The sequence below is a fragment of the Lissotriton vulgaris genome, chromosome 5 (genome assembly GCF_964263255.1).
Source record: "Lissotriton vulgaris chromosome 5, aLisVul1.2, whole genome shotgun sequence".
NCBI classification, from domain to species: domain Eukaryota; kingdom Metazoa; phylum Chordata; class Amphibia; order Caudata; family Salamandridae; genus Lissotriton; species Lissotriton vulgaris.
The window spans coordinates 24,036,877-24,049,998 of NC_141693.1; the positions used below are offsets into that span (position 1 = coordinate 24,036,877).

General features: G+C 52.4%; 1 protein-coding gene across 1 annotated transcript; it reads left to right on the forward strand.

Annotated features, from left to right (window-relative positions):
* Positions 1 to 368: 368 nt before the first annotated feature.
* Positions 369 to 12,809, forward strand: LOC147710030 (uncharacterized). The gene is made up of 5 exons (XM_086919309.1): positions 369 to 523; positions 2,050 to 2,789; positions 6,241 to 7,524; positions 8,386 to 8,510; positions 11,895 to 12,809. The coding sequence occupies exons 1-5, from the start codon at positions 369 to 371 to the stop codon at positions 12,150 to 12,152; spliced, it is 2,562 nt and encodes an 853-aa protein (XP_086775435.1). The 3' UTR covers positions 12,153 to 12,809.
* The last annotated feature ends 313 nt before the right edge of the window (positions 12,810 to 13,122 follow it).

Sequence of the window (13,122 nt, forward strand, 5' to 3'; positions counted from 1 at the left end):
GAACTGCAGCCGTGCCATGGTCTGCCCTCTGGACGAAGGCTAGAGAACTGCTGCCTTGCCATGGTCTGCCCTCTAGAGGAAGGCTAGAGAACTGCAGCTGTGCCATGGTCTGCCCTCTGGAGGAAGGCTAGAGAACTGCAGCCGTGCCATGCTCTGCCCTCTGGAGGAAGGGTAGAGAACTGCAGCCTTGCAATGGTCTGCCCTCTGGAGGAAAGCTAGAGAAATGCAGCCTTGCCATTTTCGGCCCTCTGGAGGAAGGCTAGAGAGCTGCAGCCGTGCCATGGTCTGCCCTCTGGAGGAAGGCTAGAGAACTGCAGCCATGTCATGGTCTGCCCTCTGGAGGAAGACTAGAGAACTGCAGCCTTGCCATGATCTTCCCTCTGGAGGAAGGCTTGAGAACTGCAGCGGTACCATGGTCTGCCCTCTGGAGGAAGGCTAGAGAACTGCAGCCGTACTATGGTCTGCCCTCTGGAGTAAGGCTAGAGAACTGCAGCCTTGCCATGGTCTGCCCGCTGGAGGAACGGTAGAGAATTGTGGATGTCATGCTCTGTCCTCTAGAGGTAGTATTGAGAACTGGAGCCATGCCATGCTATGGCCTCTGAGGGGAGGGTAAGGAAGTGTGCCCTGCCCTGCCCTTTGGAGGAAGAATTGAGAATTGTAGCTCTGCCATGCTCTGCCCTCTAGGGAAAGTGTTGAGAACTGGAGCCATGCCATGGCCTCTGCGGGGAGGGTAGAGAACTGGGCCATGCCCTGTCTTTGGAGGAATGATTGAAAGTTGTGGCTGTGCCATCCTCTGCCCTCTCGAGGTAGAGTTTTGCCTGCAGCCCATGAGACCACGTGAGTTGGGACAATGTGGGCAGAGGTTGGGTGCCTGGAAGGGAAGTGGAAGCCTCTGGGGGGGGGGGGGGGCATCTTGTGCCTCGTGCATAGCGCTAAGAAGCAGAGGGACAAGGGATGCCCCACGCCCTCACAGGGGGCGCTGTTGGCTTGTTTTGTGCTTGTTAGTTTCGTGTTGTTGCTTCCAGTGTGACTGTTCATCTGGTCTTCATGCACTAGTGTCAGAGAGGGAAGACTTTGGGATTCTAACGTCTGCGTTTTATTTCCACAGCTGGACAAAATACTACGACAGCGGCCGCTGCCAGTAAGTAAAGCCTCTCCTGCCCTCTGTGCTCTATAGCCCCTCCCATCTCTCTTCACCCTTTCTTTCCTGACCCCCCTTCATCCCCTGGGGCATCTGCCCACACTGATGACAACAGACGGACTTGCCCCTCAGGCCCAGTTCTTAACCTGCTAGGATTGGGTCCAGGTGTGCCTCGTGTCCATCGAGGAGCTCGCTGCCCCCAGGGGGGTATCCGGACTCTGGGATGCTGGCACACTAGTGGATATGGTGTGTCCATCTGTGTGAAAACGAGCCGTGCTGCCACCTTCGTCAATGATGAACATATAAGTAAAAACCAGGGGCGCACCCGGTCCCTAGGGTCCACTTCTCTGTGCCGATGCCACGTGTGATCTGAGCACTTTGGGGAAGATATACAAGCCCCTTGCGCCACTTTTGCGTCTCTTTTCCCATGTTAAAAGTGACACAAAATTGGTGCAAGGGGCTTGTAAATCTGCCCCTTTATTTCTAGTGACCTTGCGCTCTGTGCCTCTTACGTTAGTAACCAGGACTGGCCTAGTTTCCTGCAGCCCTGTGACTCTTGCCCGTACGATCCAGTACTGTCCCTGGTTCACTCCTGGTGCCCCAGAGCTCTGAGATCCCCTACATGTAACCTCTCTCTTCAGACAAAGCCTGCTTGAATCAACCCAGAGCTCAGATCCCCTCTGGCAGGACGGCGCCCACCTGTACCTGCTGGACTAAATCTCCCGACCCCTCGCCCTAGTAGTATCTACCAGCACTGGCCCCAGCCAGGCCCCCTCTCTCCTAATGACCAGGGTATTACTCACCTGTGCCTGAGCACCCGGAGCTGTGCTCTGCCTCCGTCTCTGGTGATTCTGACCATGCCCAGCAGTGCCTGGTGACCTGCAACTGTGTGCCCACCTTGCACACAGGACTGGACCATCCGTCCCTAGTGACCAGGAGATATCCTATGACTGGGATGGACCATCCGTCCCTAGTGACCAGGAGATATCCAATGCCTGGGATGGACCATCCGTCCCTAGTGACCTGAAGATATCCAATGACTGGAATGGACTGTCCATCCTTAGTGACCAGGAGATATCCAATGACTGGGATGGACTGTCCATCCTTAGTGACCAGGAGATATCCAATGACTGGGATGCACTGTCCATCCTTAGTGACCAGGAGATATCCAATGACTGGGATGGACTGTCCATCCTTAGTGACCTGAAGATATCCAATGACTGGAATGCACTGTCCATCCTTAGTGACCTGAAGATATCCAATGACTGGAATGCACTGTCCATCCTTAGTGACCAGGAGGTATCCGATGACTGGGATGGACTGTCCATCCTTAGTGACCAGGAGATATCCAATGACTGGGATGGACTGTCCATCCTTAGTGACCTGAAGATATCCAATGACTGGAATGCACTGTCCATCCTTAGTGACCAGGAGATATCCAATGACTGGGATGGACTGTCCATCCTTAGTGACCAGGAGGTATCTGATGACTGGGATGGACTGTCCATCCTTAGTGACCAGGAGGTATCCGATGACTGGGATGGACTGTCCATCCTTAGTGACCTGAAGATATCCAATGACTGGAATGCACTGTCCATCCTTAGTGACCAGGAGATATCCAATGATTGGGATGGACCATCTGTCCCTAGTAACCAGGAGATATCCAATGACTGGGATGGACTGTCCATCCTTAGTGACCAGGAGGTATCCGATGACTGGGATGGGCCCTCAGTGTTCCAGGATCTGTGCCACCCTCACCATTTGGGAAGGGCTGCTCACTGGGTGGACGCTCTACACCCTTCTCCCTCCAAGAGTCTAAGCACTACAGACAGAATCTAGAGAGCTCACTGTGCCCCCCACCTTCTGATGGATGTACTCTATACCCTGCTAGTTAACCCCCCGGGCAGATGCTCTTTTGCCTGCCGCCCTGCTTTATGTCGCTCTCTGGTGCTCTCTGGCCTCCATCATCTAGATGTGCATTGCACGGGCTGGCTGTACTCTTTTCTGCTAATGTGCTCACCCGTGTTCTACCCTGGTTATTCCTCTTCTCTCGCTGGCCGTGCCACCCTCCGCTGACTGTGCTTCACTGGCTGGTTCTACTGCTCTTACAGAACTGTGCTCCTACTCGCTGACTGCTCCCTCCCACTGGCTGTACTCCCCTCCCTCTGGCTGTGTTCTCTTCCCACCAGCTGTTTTCCCATCTCACTAGCTGTGCTCCCCCATCTGGCTGTGCTCCCCTCCCACTGTCTGTGCTCTTGTCTCACTGGCTGTGCTCACCCCTTCTGGCTGTGCTCCCCTCCCTCTTCCTGTGCTCCCACATCACTGGCTGTACTCCCCTACCAATTGACTATGCTCTCGTGGGCCACCTGTGCTGCCTTGTATTGGCTGTGCTACCCTCCTCTGGCTGTGCTTTCCTCCCTCCAGCTGTGCTCCCCCTCCTCTGGCTATCCTCCTCTCTTGCTGGCTGTGCTCCCCTCCCTCTGGCTGTGCTCCCCGCCCACTGGCTGTGCTCTGCTCCCACTGGCTGTGCTCCCCTTTCTGGCAGTGCTCCCTTCCCACTGGCTGTGCTCCCCTCACACTGGCTGTTCTCCCTAACCGCTGGCTGTGCTCCCCCTCCTCTGGCTGTTCTCCCCAACCGCTGGCTGTGCTCCCCCTCCTCTGGCTGTTCTCCCCAACCGCTGGCTGTGCTCCCCTCTCTCTGCCTGTGTTCCCTTCCCACTGACTGTTCTCCAATCCCTCTCTCTGCGCTTCCAACCCCATTCTGTGATGCCTGCTCGGAGGCTGTGCTCCCCTCCCACTGGCTATGCTCTCCTCTCACTATCTATGCCCTATCCCTCTGTCTGTGCTCCTCTAACACTAGATGTGCTCCCTGCTCAATGGTTGTGCTCCCCACCCACTGACTGTGCTCTCCTCTGACTATCTATGCCCCATCCCTCTGCCTGTGCTCCCCTACCACTGGCTGTGCTCCTAGCCCTCTGGCTGTGCTAAACTTTCTCTGACTGTGCTCCACTCTCTCTTGCTGTACTCCCTTCCCTCTGACTGTGCTCCCCTCTCACTGGCTGTGCTCCCCTCCCTCTGGCTCTGCTCCCCTCCCTTTGCCTGTGCTCCCATCTCACAGACTGTGCTCCCTTCCCACTGGCTGTTCTCCCACCCATTTCTCTGTGCTTTAAACACCATAGGCTGTGCTCCCCTCCCTCTGCCTGTGCTCCCATCTGACTGGCTATGCCCCATCCCAACTGACTATGCTGTCTTGGGCCACCTGTGCTCTCTTGCACCGGCTGTGCTCCCTTCTCTCTGGCTGTGCTCCCCCCTCTGGCTGTGCTCCTCTCCCACTGGCTGGCTCCCTTCCCACTGGCTGTGCTCCCTTCACAATGGCTGTTCTCCCCTCCCGCTGGCTGTGCTCCCCCTCCTCTGGCTGTCCTCCTCTCCTGCTGGCTGTGCTCCCCTCTCTCTGCCTGTGTTCCCTTCCCACTGGCTGTGCTCCTCTCCCACTGGCTGTGCTCCCTTCCCACTGGCTGTTCTCCCATCCATTTCTCTGTGCTTTAAACCCCACAGGCTGTGTTCCCCTCTCTCTGGCTGTGCTCCCCTCTCTCTGGCTATGCTCCCCTTCTTCTGAGTCAGCTCCCCTCTCACTAGGTATGCCCAATCCCAACTGACTGTACTGCCTTGCAGTGGCCGTGCTCACCTCCCACTGTCTGTGTTCCACTCCCACTGGCTATGCTCCCCTTCCTCTGGCTGTGTTCCCATCTCTCTGGCTGTGCTTCCCTCCTCTGGCTATGACCCACCCCCACTGCCTATGTTCTCTTGTGCTGTCCATACTCTCTTGTACTCGTTGTGCTCCCTTTTGTTAAAGGTGCTCCCTCTAGTTGACTGTGCTCCCTCACTCTGCTGGCAGTCCTTCCTCTGGCCTGCTTACATCCTTCCTGCTTTCTGTGCTCCATTGAGCTGGTGGAGCTCCCCTGTGCTGACTGTGCTCCCTCCAGTTGGGTGTTTTTACTTTTGCTGGCTACATCTCCACTGAATGTGCTTTTTATATTTTGTTTAATTATCAACAGCCACTGCAGCAGCTACCACAGCAGCTACAACAGCAGCTACAACAGCAGCAACCACAGCAGCAACAACTGCAGCCACCACAGTGGCAACAACAGCAGCAACAACTGCAGCCACCACAGCGGCAACAACAGCAGCAACAACTGCAGCCACCACAGCCGCAACAACAGCAGCTACAACAGCAGCAACCACAGCAGCAACAACTGCAGCTACCACAGCTGCCACTACAGCAGCAACTACTGCAGCAACAACTGCAGCCACCACAGCGGCAACAACAGCAGCAACAACTGCAGCCACCACAGCCGCAACAACAGCAGCAACCACAGCAGCTACTACGGCAGCCACAACAGTGGCAACAACAGCAGCTACCACAGCTGCCACAACAGCAGCAACAACAGCAGCAACAACTGCAGCCACCACAGCGGCAACAACAGCAGCAACAACTGCAGCCACCACAGTGGCAACAACAGCAGCAACCACAGCAGCTACTACTGCAGCCACAACAGTGGCAACAACAGCAGCTACCACAGCTGCCACAACAGCAGCAACTACAGCAGCAACAACTGCAGCCACCACAGCTGCAACAACAGCAGCAACCACTGCAGCCACCACAGTGGCAACAACAGCAGCAACCACAGTAGCTACTACGGCAGCCACAACAGTGGCAACAACAGCAGCAACAACTGCAGCCACCACAGCGGCAACAACAGCAGCTACCACAGCAGCCACAACAGTAGCAACTACTGCAGCGACAACGGCAGCAACCACTGCTGCCACAACAGCGGCCACAACAGCGGCAACCACAGCTGCCACCACAGCTGCCACAACTGCAGCAACAACAGCAGCAACAACTGCAGCCACCACAGCAGCAACAACAGCAGCAACCACAGCAGCAACAACCGCAGCTACCACAGCTGCCACAACAGCAGCAACTACTGCAGCCACCACAGCGGCAACAACAGCAGCAACAACAGCAGCTACTACTGCAGCCACAACAGCGGCAACTACTGCAGCAACAACAGCAGCAACAACAGCATCAACAACTGCAGCAACCACAGTAGCAACAACAGCAGCAACCACAGCAGCCACGACTGCAGCTACCACAGCAGCAACAACAGCAGCAACCACAGCTGCCACAACTGCAGCTACCACAGCAGCCACTACAGCAGCAACAACCACAGCAACCACAGCAGCAACAACAGCAGCTACCACAGCAACCACCACAGCTGTCACAACTGCCACAACAGGAGCCACTACAGATACAACAACAGGAGCCACCACCGGAACCACAACTGGAGCCACCACCAGTACCACAACAGGAGCCACCACCAGTACCACAACAGGTACTACTACCACTGCTGCTGGAGGCGCCACTACTACCACCGCTGCTGGAGGCGTCACTACTACCACCGCTGCTGGCGGCGCCACTACTACCACCGCTGCTGCAGGCGTCACTACTACCACCGCTGCTGCAGGCGTCACTACTACCACCGCTGCTGGCGGCGCCACTACTACCACCGCTGCTGGCGGCGCCACTACTACCACCGCTGCTGGAGGCGCCACTACTACCACCGCTGCTGGCGGCGCCACTACTACCACCGCTGCTGGAGGCGTCACTACTACCACCGCTGCTGGAGGCGTCACTACTACCACCGCTGCTGCAGGCGTCACTACTACCACCGCTGCTGCAGGCGTCACTACTACCACCGCTGCTGGCGGCGCCACTACTACCACCGCTGCTGGAGGCGCCACTACTACCACTGCTGCTGGCGGCGCCACTACTACCACCGCTGCTGGAGGCGCCACTACTACCACCTCTGCTGGAGACGCCACTACTACCACAGCTGCTGGAGGCGCCACTACTACGACCTCTGCTGGAGGCGCCACTACTACCACCTCTGCTGGAGGCGCCACTACTACCACCGCTGCTGCAGGCGTCACTACTACCACCGCTGCTGGCGGCGCCACTACTACCACCTCTGCTGGAGGCGCCACTACTACCACCGCTGCTGGAGGCGTCACTACTACCACCGCTGCTGCAGGCGTCACTACTACCACCGCTGCTGGAGGCGCCACTACTACCACCGCTGCTGCAGGCGTCACTACTACCACCGCTGCTGCAGGCGTCACTTCCTCCACCGCTGCTGGCGGCGTCACTACTACCACCGCTGCTGGCGGCGCCACTACTACCACCGCTGCTGGAGGCGCCACTACTACCACCTCTGCTGGAGGCGCCACTACTACCACAGCTGCTGGAGGCGCCACTACTACGACCTCTGCTGGAGGCGCCACTACTACCGCCACAGGAGGCAACACAGCCACCAAAGCAGGAGGTAATGCATGTGGTTTATTAATTCCTCATTCGATTCATGCACTCTCATCGCACACCCTCTGTCTCAAGTACATACAACACATGCCCATACTAGGGTGCCCCAAGCCTCAGCCTGCAGATGTGTACTGGGTGTTCCCTGCACCCCCCCCCCCCAAAGCCCATACTAGGGTGCTCAATGCCTCAGCCTGCAGATGTGTCCTGGTTGCTCCCTGCCATCTACCATGTGGCAGAAACCAAGTCATAGAATGTCTTTTTTTCAAAATGTACTTTTGCATAGTTTGTTTCTTTGGGGAAATTCAATTAACCTTGAAAATAAGGATTCTCTGTTGGGTTTTTCTACAAGGTTCACATAGATGGTATCTTTCTATCTATCTATCTATCTATCTATCTATCTATCTATCTATCTATCTATCTATCTATCTATCTATCTATCCATTTTTAGAAAATGACAGAGTTATATATTTTTCAATGAAAAATACATTCTAATTTCTAAGTACAATAAACTAGTGTTTAACATCTCCTGTTTTCGCTTTTATTGTATTTTCAATTTAATTATATTTCCTTAAAATTGTGTTGCCTTACAACTATTTCCTATAATTTTCAATGGATTTGTATTTGATCAAAATTATCTTTCCTTAAAATTGGTTTTCCATGATTTGGTTTCCTCCAATGTGGTTTCTTCGTTTTCTCTTTCCATTAATTCACACACATCGATGCAGAACACCTCCCAAGCAGATGTGATGGTAACGTCTATTTAGGGAACACTGACCTCCAGTGGACATAGGGAGCATAGCATGGTGAAAACCTGAGCCTGCCAGGGTTATGGATTCTTCACCCATTCTTTTCTTTTTTTGCTCCACAGCGACAACTAATGGCACCACCGCAGCAGGAAGCGTCGCTGTCAAAGATCTGGAAAGCTGGGAGATCATTCTTATCGCCCTGGGGGCCATCCTTGGAACAGCCCTGCTGCTCGCGACCTGCTTTGTGGTAAGCATAAAATAACTGTAGTATCTATCACTAGAATAGAGGCTTGGCAACAACATGGCTGTGTGATCGGCTTTGAGGTTTGGCTACAACATGGGTGTATGTGGCTTTGCGACAAGATGGCTGCCTGCATCATCAGCGCTGAGGCTTGGAAACAACATGGGTGCCTGTATCAACAGCGCGGAGGCTTGGCAACAACATGGCTGCCTGTATCTTCAGAGCTGAGGCTTGGAAACAACATGGGTGGCTGTATCTTCAGCGCTGAGGCTTGGAAACAACATGGCTGCCTGTATCTTCAGAGCTGAGGCTTGGAAACAACATGGCTGCCTGTATCATCAGCGTTGAGGCTTGGAAACTACATGGCTGCCTGTATCTTCAGAGCTGAGGCTTGGAAACAACATGGCTGCCTGTATCATCAGCGTTGAGGCTTGGCAACAACATGGCTGCCTGTATCTTCAGAGCTGAGGCTTGGAAACAACATGGGTGGCTGTATCTTCAGCGCTGAGGCTTGGCAACAACATGGCTGCCTGTATCTTCAGCGCTGAGGCTTGGAAACAACATGGCTGCCTGTATCATCAGCGTTGAGGCTTGGAAACAACATGGCTGCCTGTATCTTCAGAGCTGAGGCTTGGAAACAACATGGCTGCCTGTATCATCAGCGTTGAGGCTTGGAAAGAACATGGGTGCCTGTATCATCAGCGTTGAGGCTTGGAAACAACATGGCTGCCTGTATCTTCAGCGCTGAGGCTTGGAAACAACATGGGTGCCTGTATCATCAGCGTTGAGGCTTGGAAACAACATGGCTGCCTGTATCATCAGCGTTGAGGCTTGGAAACAACATGGGTGTCTGTATCATCAGCGCGGAGGCTTGGAAACAACATGGCTGCCTGTATCTTCAGAGCTGAGGCTTGCAAACAACATGGGTGGCTGTATCTTCAGCGCTGAGGCTTGGAAACAACATGGCTGCCTGTATCATCAGCGCGGAGGCTTGGAAACAACACTGCTACCTGTATCATCAGCGCTGAGGCTTGGAAACAACATGGGTGCCTGTATCATCAGCGCGGAGGCTTGGCAACAACATGGGTGCCTGTATCTTCAGCGTTGAGGCTTGGAAACAACACGGCTACCTGTATCATCAGCGCTGAGGCTTGGAAACAACATGGGTGCCTGTATCTTCCGAGCTGAGGCTTGGAAACTACATGGGTGGCTGTATCTTCAGCGCTGAGGCTTGGCAAAAATATGGCTGCCCATATCATCAGCGCTGATGTTTGGCAACAACATGGCTGCCCGATCAGCATTGATATTTTACAACAACTTGGCTGCTTGATCAGTGCTGAGGCTTTGCAACAATATGGCTGCCTGTATCATCAGCGTTGAGGCTTGGAAACAACATGGCTGCCTGTATCATCAGCGCTGATGTTTGGCAACAATATGGCTGCCTGTATTATCAGTGCTGTGGCTTTGCAAGAACATGGCTGCCCGTATCATCAGCGCTGAGGTTTGGCAGTAACATATATGCTTGATTGGCACTGAGGCTTGGCAGCAACATGGCTGAGTCTTGACAAAACAACATGGCTAAGGCTTTCCAACAACATGGCTACCTGTATCATCAGCGCTGCGGCTTTCCAACAATATGGCTGCCTATATCATCAGCGCTGAGTCTTGGTAGCAACATGGATGCCCGTATCATCAGCTCTAAGGCTTGCCAGCAATATGGCCGAGTCTTTGCAACAACATGGCTGAGTCTTGGCATCAACATGGCTGCCGGTCAGTGAGCAAGAGATGTTTTCTAGGAAGAACTGGCCAAAATCAATAGGTCACTGAGTGAAAGCCACTGAATGGAAGTTACTCCACGGGAGTGACTGACACAATCACAATCTGTGAGCCACCTTGAGTAAATCATCTAATGCCAATAATTAACAGAAGTTGATTGTTAACCATTAATGAACATTGATCCCAAGTAGTTGGAGTCACTGATTGAGTCTTTGATTCATAACTTCCGATCAGTCATTTTTGGGTAGAATGGTTGAGTGGGGGTCCTTGAATACGAGACTATTACAATAACAATAATGATACTTATTTATTTATTTGGAGATCCTCTTTGGGTAATTACCTGCGTCACTGTTTAAAAGCACCTGAATTATCACTCAGTTCATGGTCGTTACTTAAGAAACTTTGTAATGTATAAAATGAGGGCCAGGTTCACAAAGCAAACTTACACTTTTGAGTAAGTTTACGATCGTTTGGTATTCACAAAGGGATTTACAAGTAGTATCTTTATGAGTGCGGAGTCTCCGAACATAAATACTACTTGTTAACAGCTCAGGTACGTTCTTCTGTAAGGGGGTTATTGCTTATGATAAAATATGTTCCAGAAAGACACATCTCTCCACAGCTCCGAGATGTTCGTTTGTAGGGAGGGATTGCTACATTATCAGGTTTCCCTAAATTAACATCTCTCCACAGCTCTGGAATGCTCTTCTGTAGGGGGGTTATTTCTTATGATAAGACATGTCCCTTTACAAACCTTTCTCCACAGCTCCGGGATGCCATTCTGTAGAGGGGGTTATTTCTTATAAGACATGTCCCTATTCAAACCTCTCTCCACAGCTCCAGCATGTCCTTCTGTAGGGAGGGGGTCATTCATTATATGACATGTCCATGGTAGAAACCTCTCTCCACAGCTCAGGTTGTCCTTCTGTGAGGGGGTCATTTCTTACGCTAAGACATGTCCCTATTAGAAACATCTCTCCACAGCTCAGGTTGTCCTTCTGTGAGGGGGTCATTTCTTACGCTAAGACATGTCCCTATTAGAAACATCTCTCCACAGCTCAGGTTGTCCTTCTGTGAGGGGGTCATTTCTTATGCTAAGACATGTCCCTATTAGAAACATCTCTCCACAGCTCAGGTTGTCCTTCTGTGAGGGGGTCATTTCTTACGCTAAGACATGTCCCTATTAGAAACATCTCTCCACAGCTCAGGTTGTCCTTCTGTAAGGAGGTCATTTCTTACGCTAAGACATGTCCCTATTAGAAACATCTCTCCACAGCTCCAGCATGTCCTTCTGTAGGGAGAGATTCCTACCTTATCAGGTTTCCCTTCATAGACATCTCTCCGCGGCTTGGGCACATGCTTCTGTAAGGTGGTAATGTCTGATGGCAAGACACAACACTGAGAGGAACATTGTGCGACAGCTACATCTGGGCTGTTGTTCACCATGGCATCCCTTTGGGGTGAAGCTCTCCCCACAGCAGGGCTGTTGCAGTCTTCAGGTGCCACCCATCTTTATTCTTGAGGAATCTCTTTCAGTGAAGGTCATCCCTCTGTGAACAGATCTCAGATGGTTTGGGGCTGCTACTTACCCATCCCTCCTTTCTTCTTTTTCAGCTTGCATCAGGACCATTTTCTGGGCTGTTTGGAGGATTGTTTGGGGGCTCCTTCTCTCCAGCAGCTGCCAACTCTGGGATCGAGATGACAGGGCGGGCAACCAACATGAACAGATACTACACCCACGATGGACACCATGACCCGAACTGCCATACCCGGGAGCAGCCTCATGAGCACAGAGCTCACACCCATGAAAACAGGCACAATTGCAGGTCTTCTGATGACTGTGACGTCAGAGAAGCTAGCTACTGCCCTTAATTAAAGGGCACCCAGAACGCTTACGCCTGTTAATGCTGGAGTGGATTGTGGACCGGAGCCAAGTGCGCATGTTCCTTGTAGAGGGTGGAGCTGTAGCAGCTTTGCACTGGCTGGTAACAAAGGAATCCATTGGCTTCTTCACTTCCTCTTCTGAAGACTTCGACATCAATGGGCATCCGGAAAGGCACTGGCCCTTACTTGATCTCAGGGCTACCTCCAGCGACAGCAATGACTCCGCAAGCATCCAACATCCTCTCACCTCTACTTATCTTATTACAGACATGGTTTTTGTAAGAAATCAGACTTCCCACTTAATAACAATGTCATTAACAACCGGAAGCTCCTTTCCAAACTAATCTCTCTTGACCTCTTGGCCTGATTCTACTCCCTCCCAATAGACCACCCCCCCTTTCTTCCAGAGGATGAGGCATGGAATCCACACTCTCACACTCCTTCAGCAAGAGGCAGATTATGTGCACACTCCTGGCTTCTGCAGGGCAGAGATGCAGAGAGACTCCTCATGCATGCACAGGAGTTCTAGCACCTATTTATCTCACCGAGCATCTCTTGTCTTGACTTACACTGCAACATATTTATTATTGATATTTATATACTATGCTCATATATTTTTGATGCGTTCAACCATTCTAAATTTATGTAAATTACGGTAATGTGGATGGTTTCTCTGACTTGAATGGAAGATCAGCATTACTGCCCATCATGGATGGCGAGGGAGAGCCCGAGAAGACTGTCTGGAAAACCATCCCTTGTACTTATGAGGAAATAAAGAGATTTGACCGATATTCTGTTCTGCTTCCTCTTTTACTCTTTGTAATACAGTTTGACTTTGCCCAAGGACATTGAGCTCTGAAGATAGTGGGCCGTCTTGTGCAGGCACTACCCAGAATGGTCACTGTCTTCAGTCCTCATGAGTGCCTTAGTCTTCACAAGGTCATCTAGCAGCTGCCTG

Excerpts from the sequence above, each read along its gene's own strand:
- LOC147710030 (XM_086919309.1), top strand. The coding sequence starts at position 369 with ATGATCTTCCCTCTGGAGGAAGGCTTGAGAACTGCAGCGGTACCATGG. Across the intron at positions 2,790-6,240 it reads GGATGGACCATCTGTCCCTA|CAACCACAGTAGCAACAACA; the intron begins GTAACCAGGAGA and ends CAACAACTGCAG. Across the intron at positions 7,525-8,385 it reads CACAGCCACCAAAGCAGGAG|CGACAACTAATGGCACCACC; the intron begins GTAATGCATGTG and ends TTTGCTCCACAG.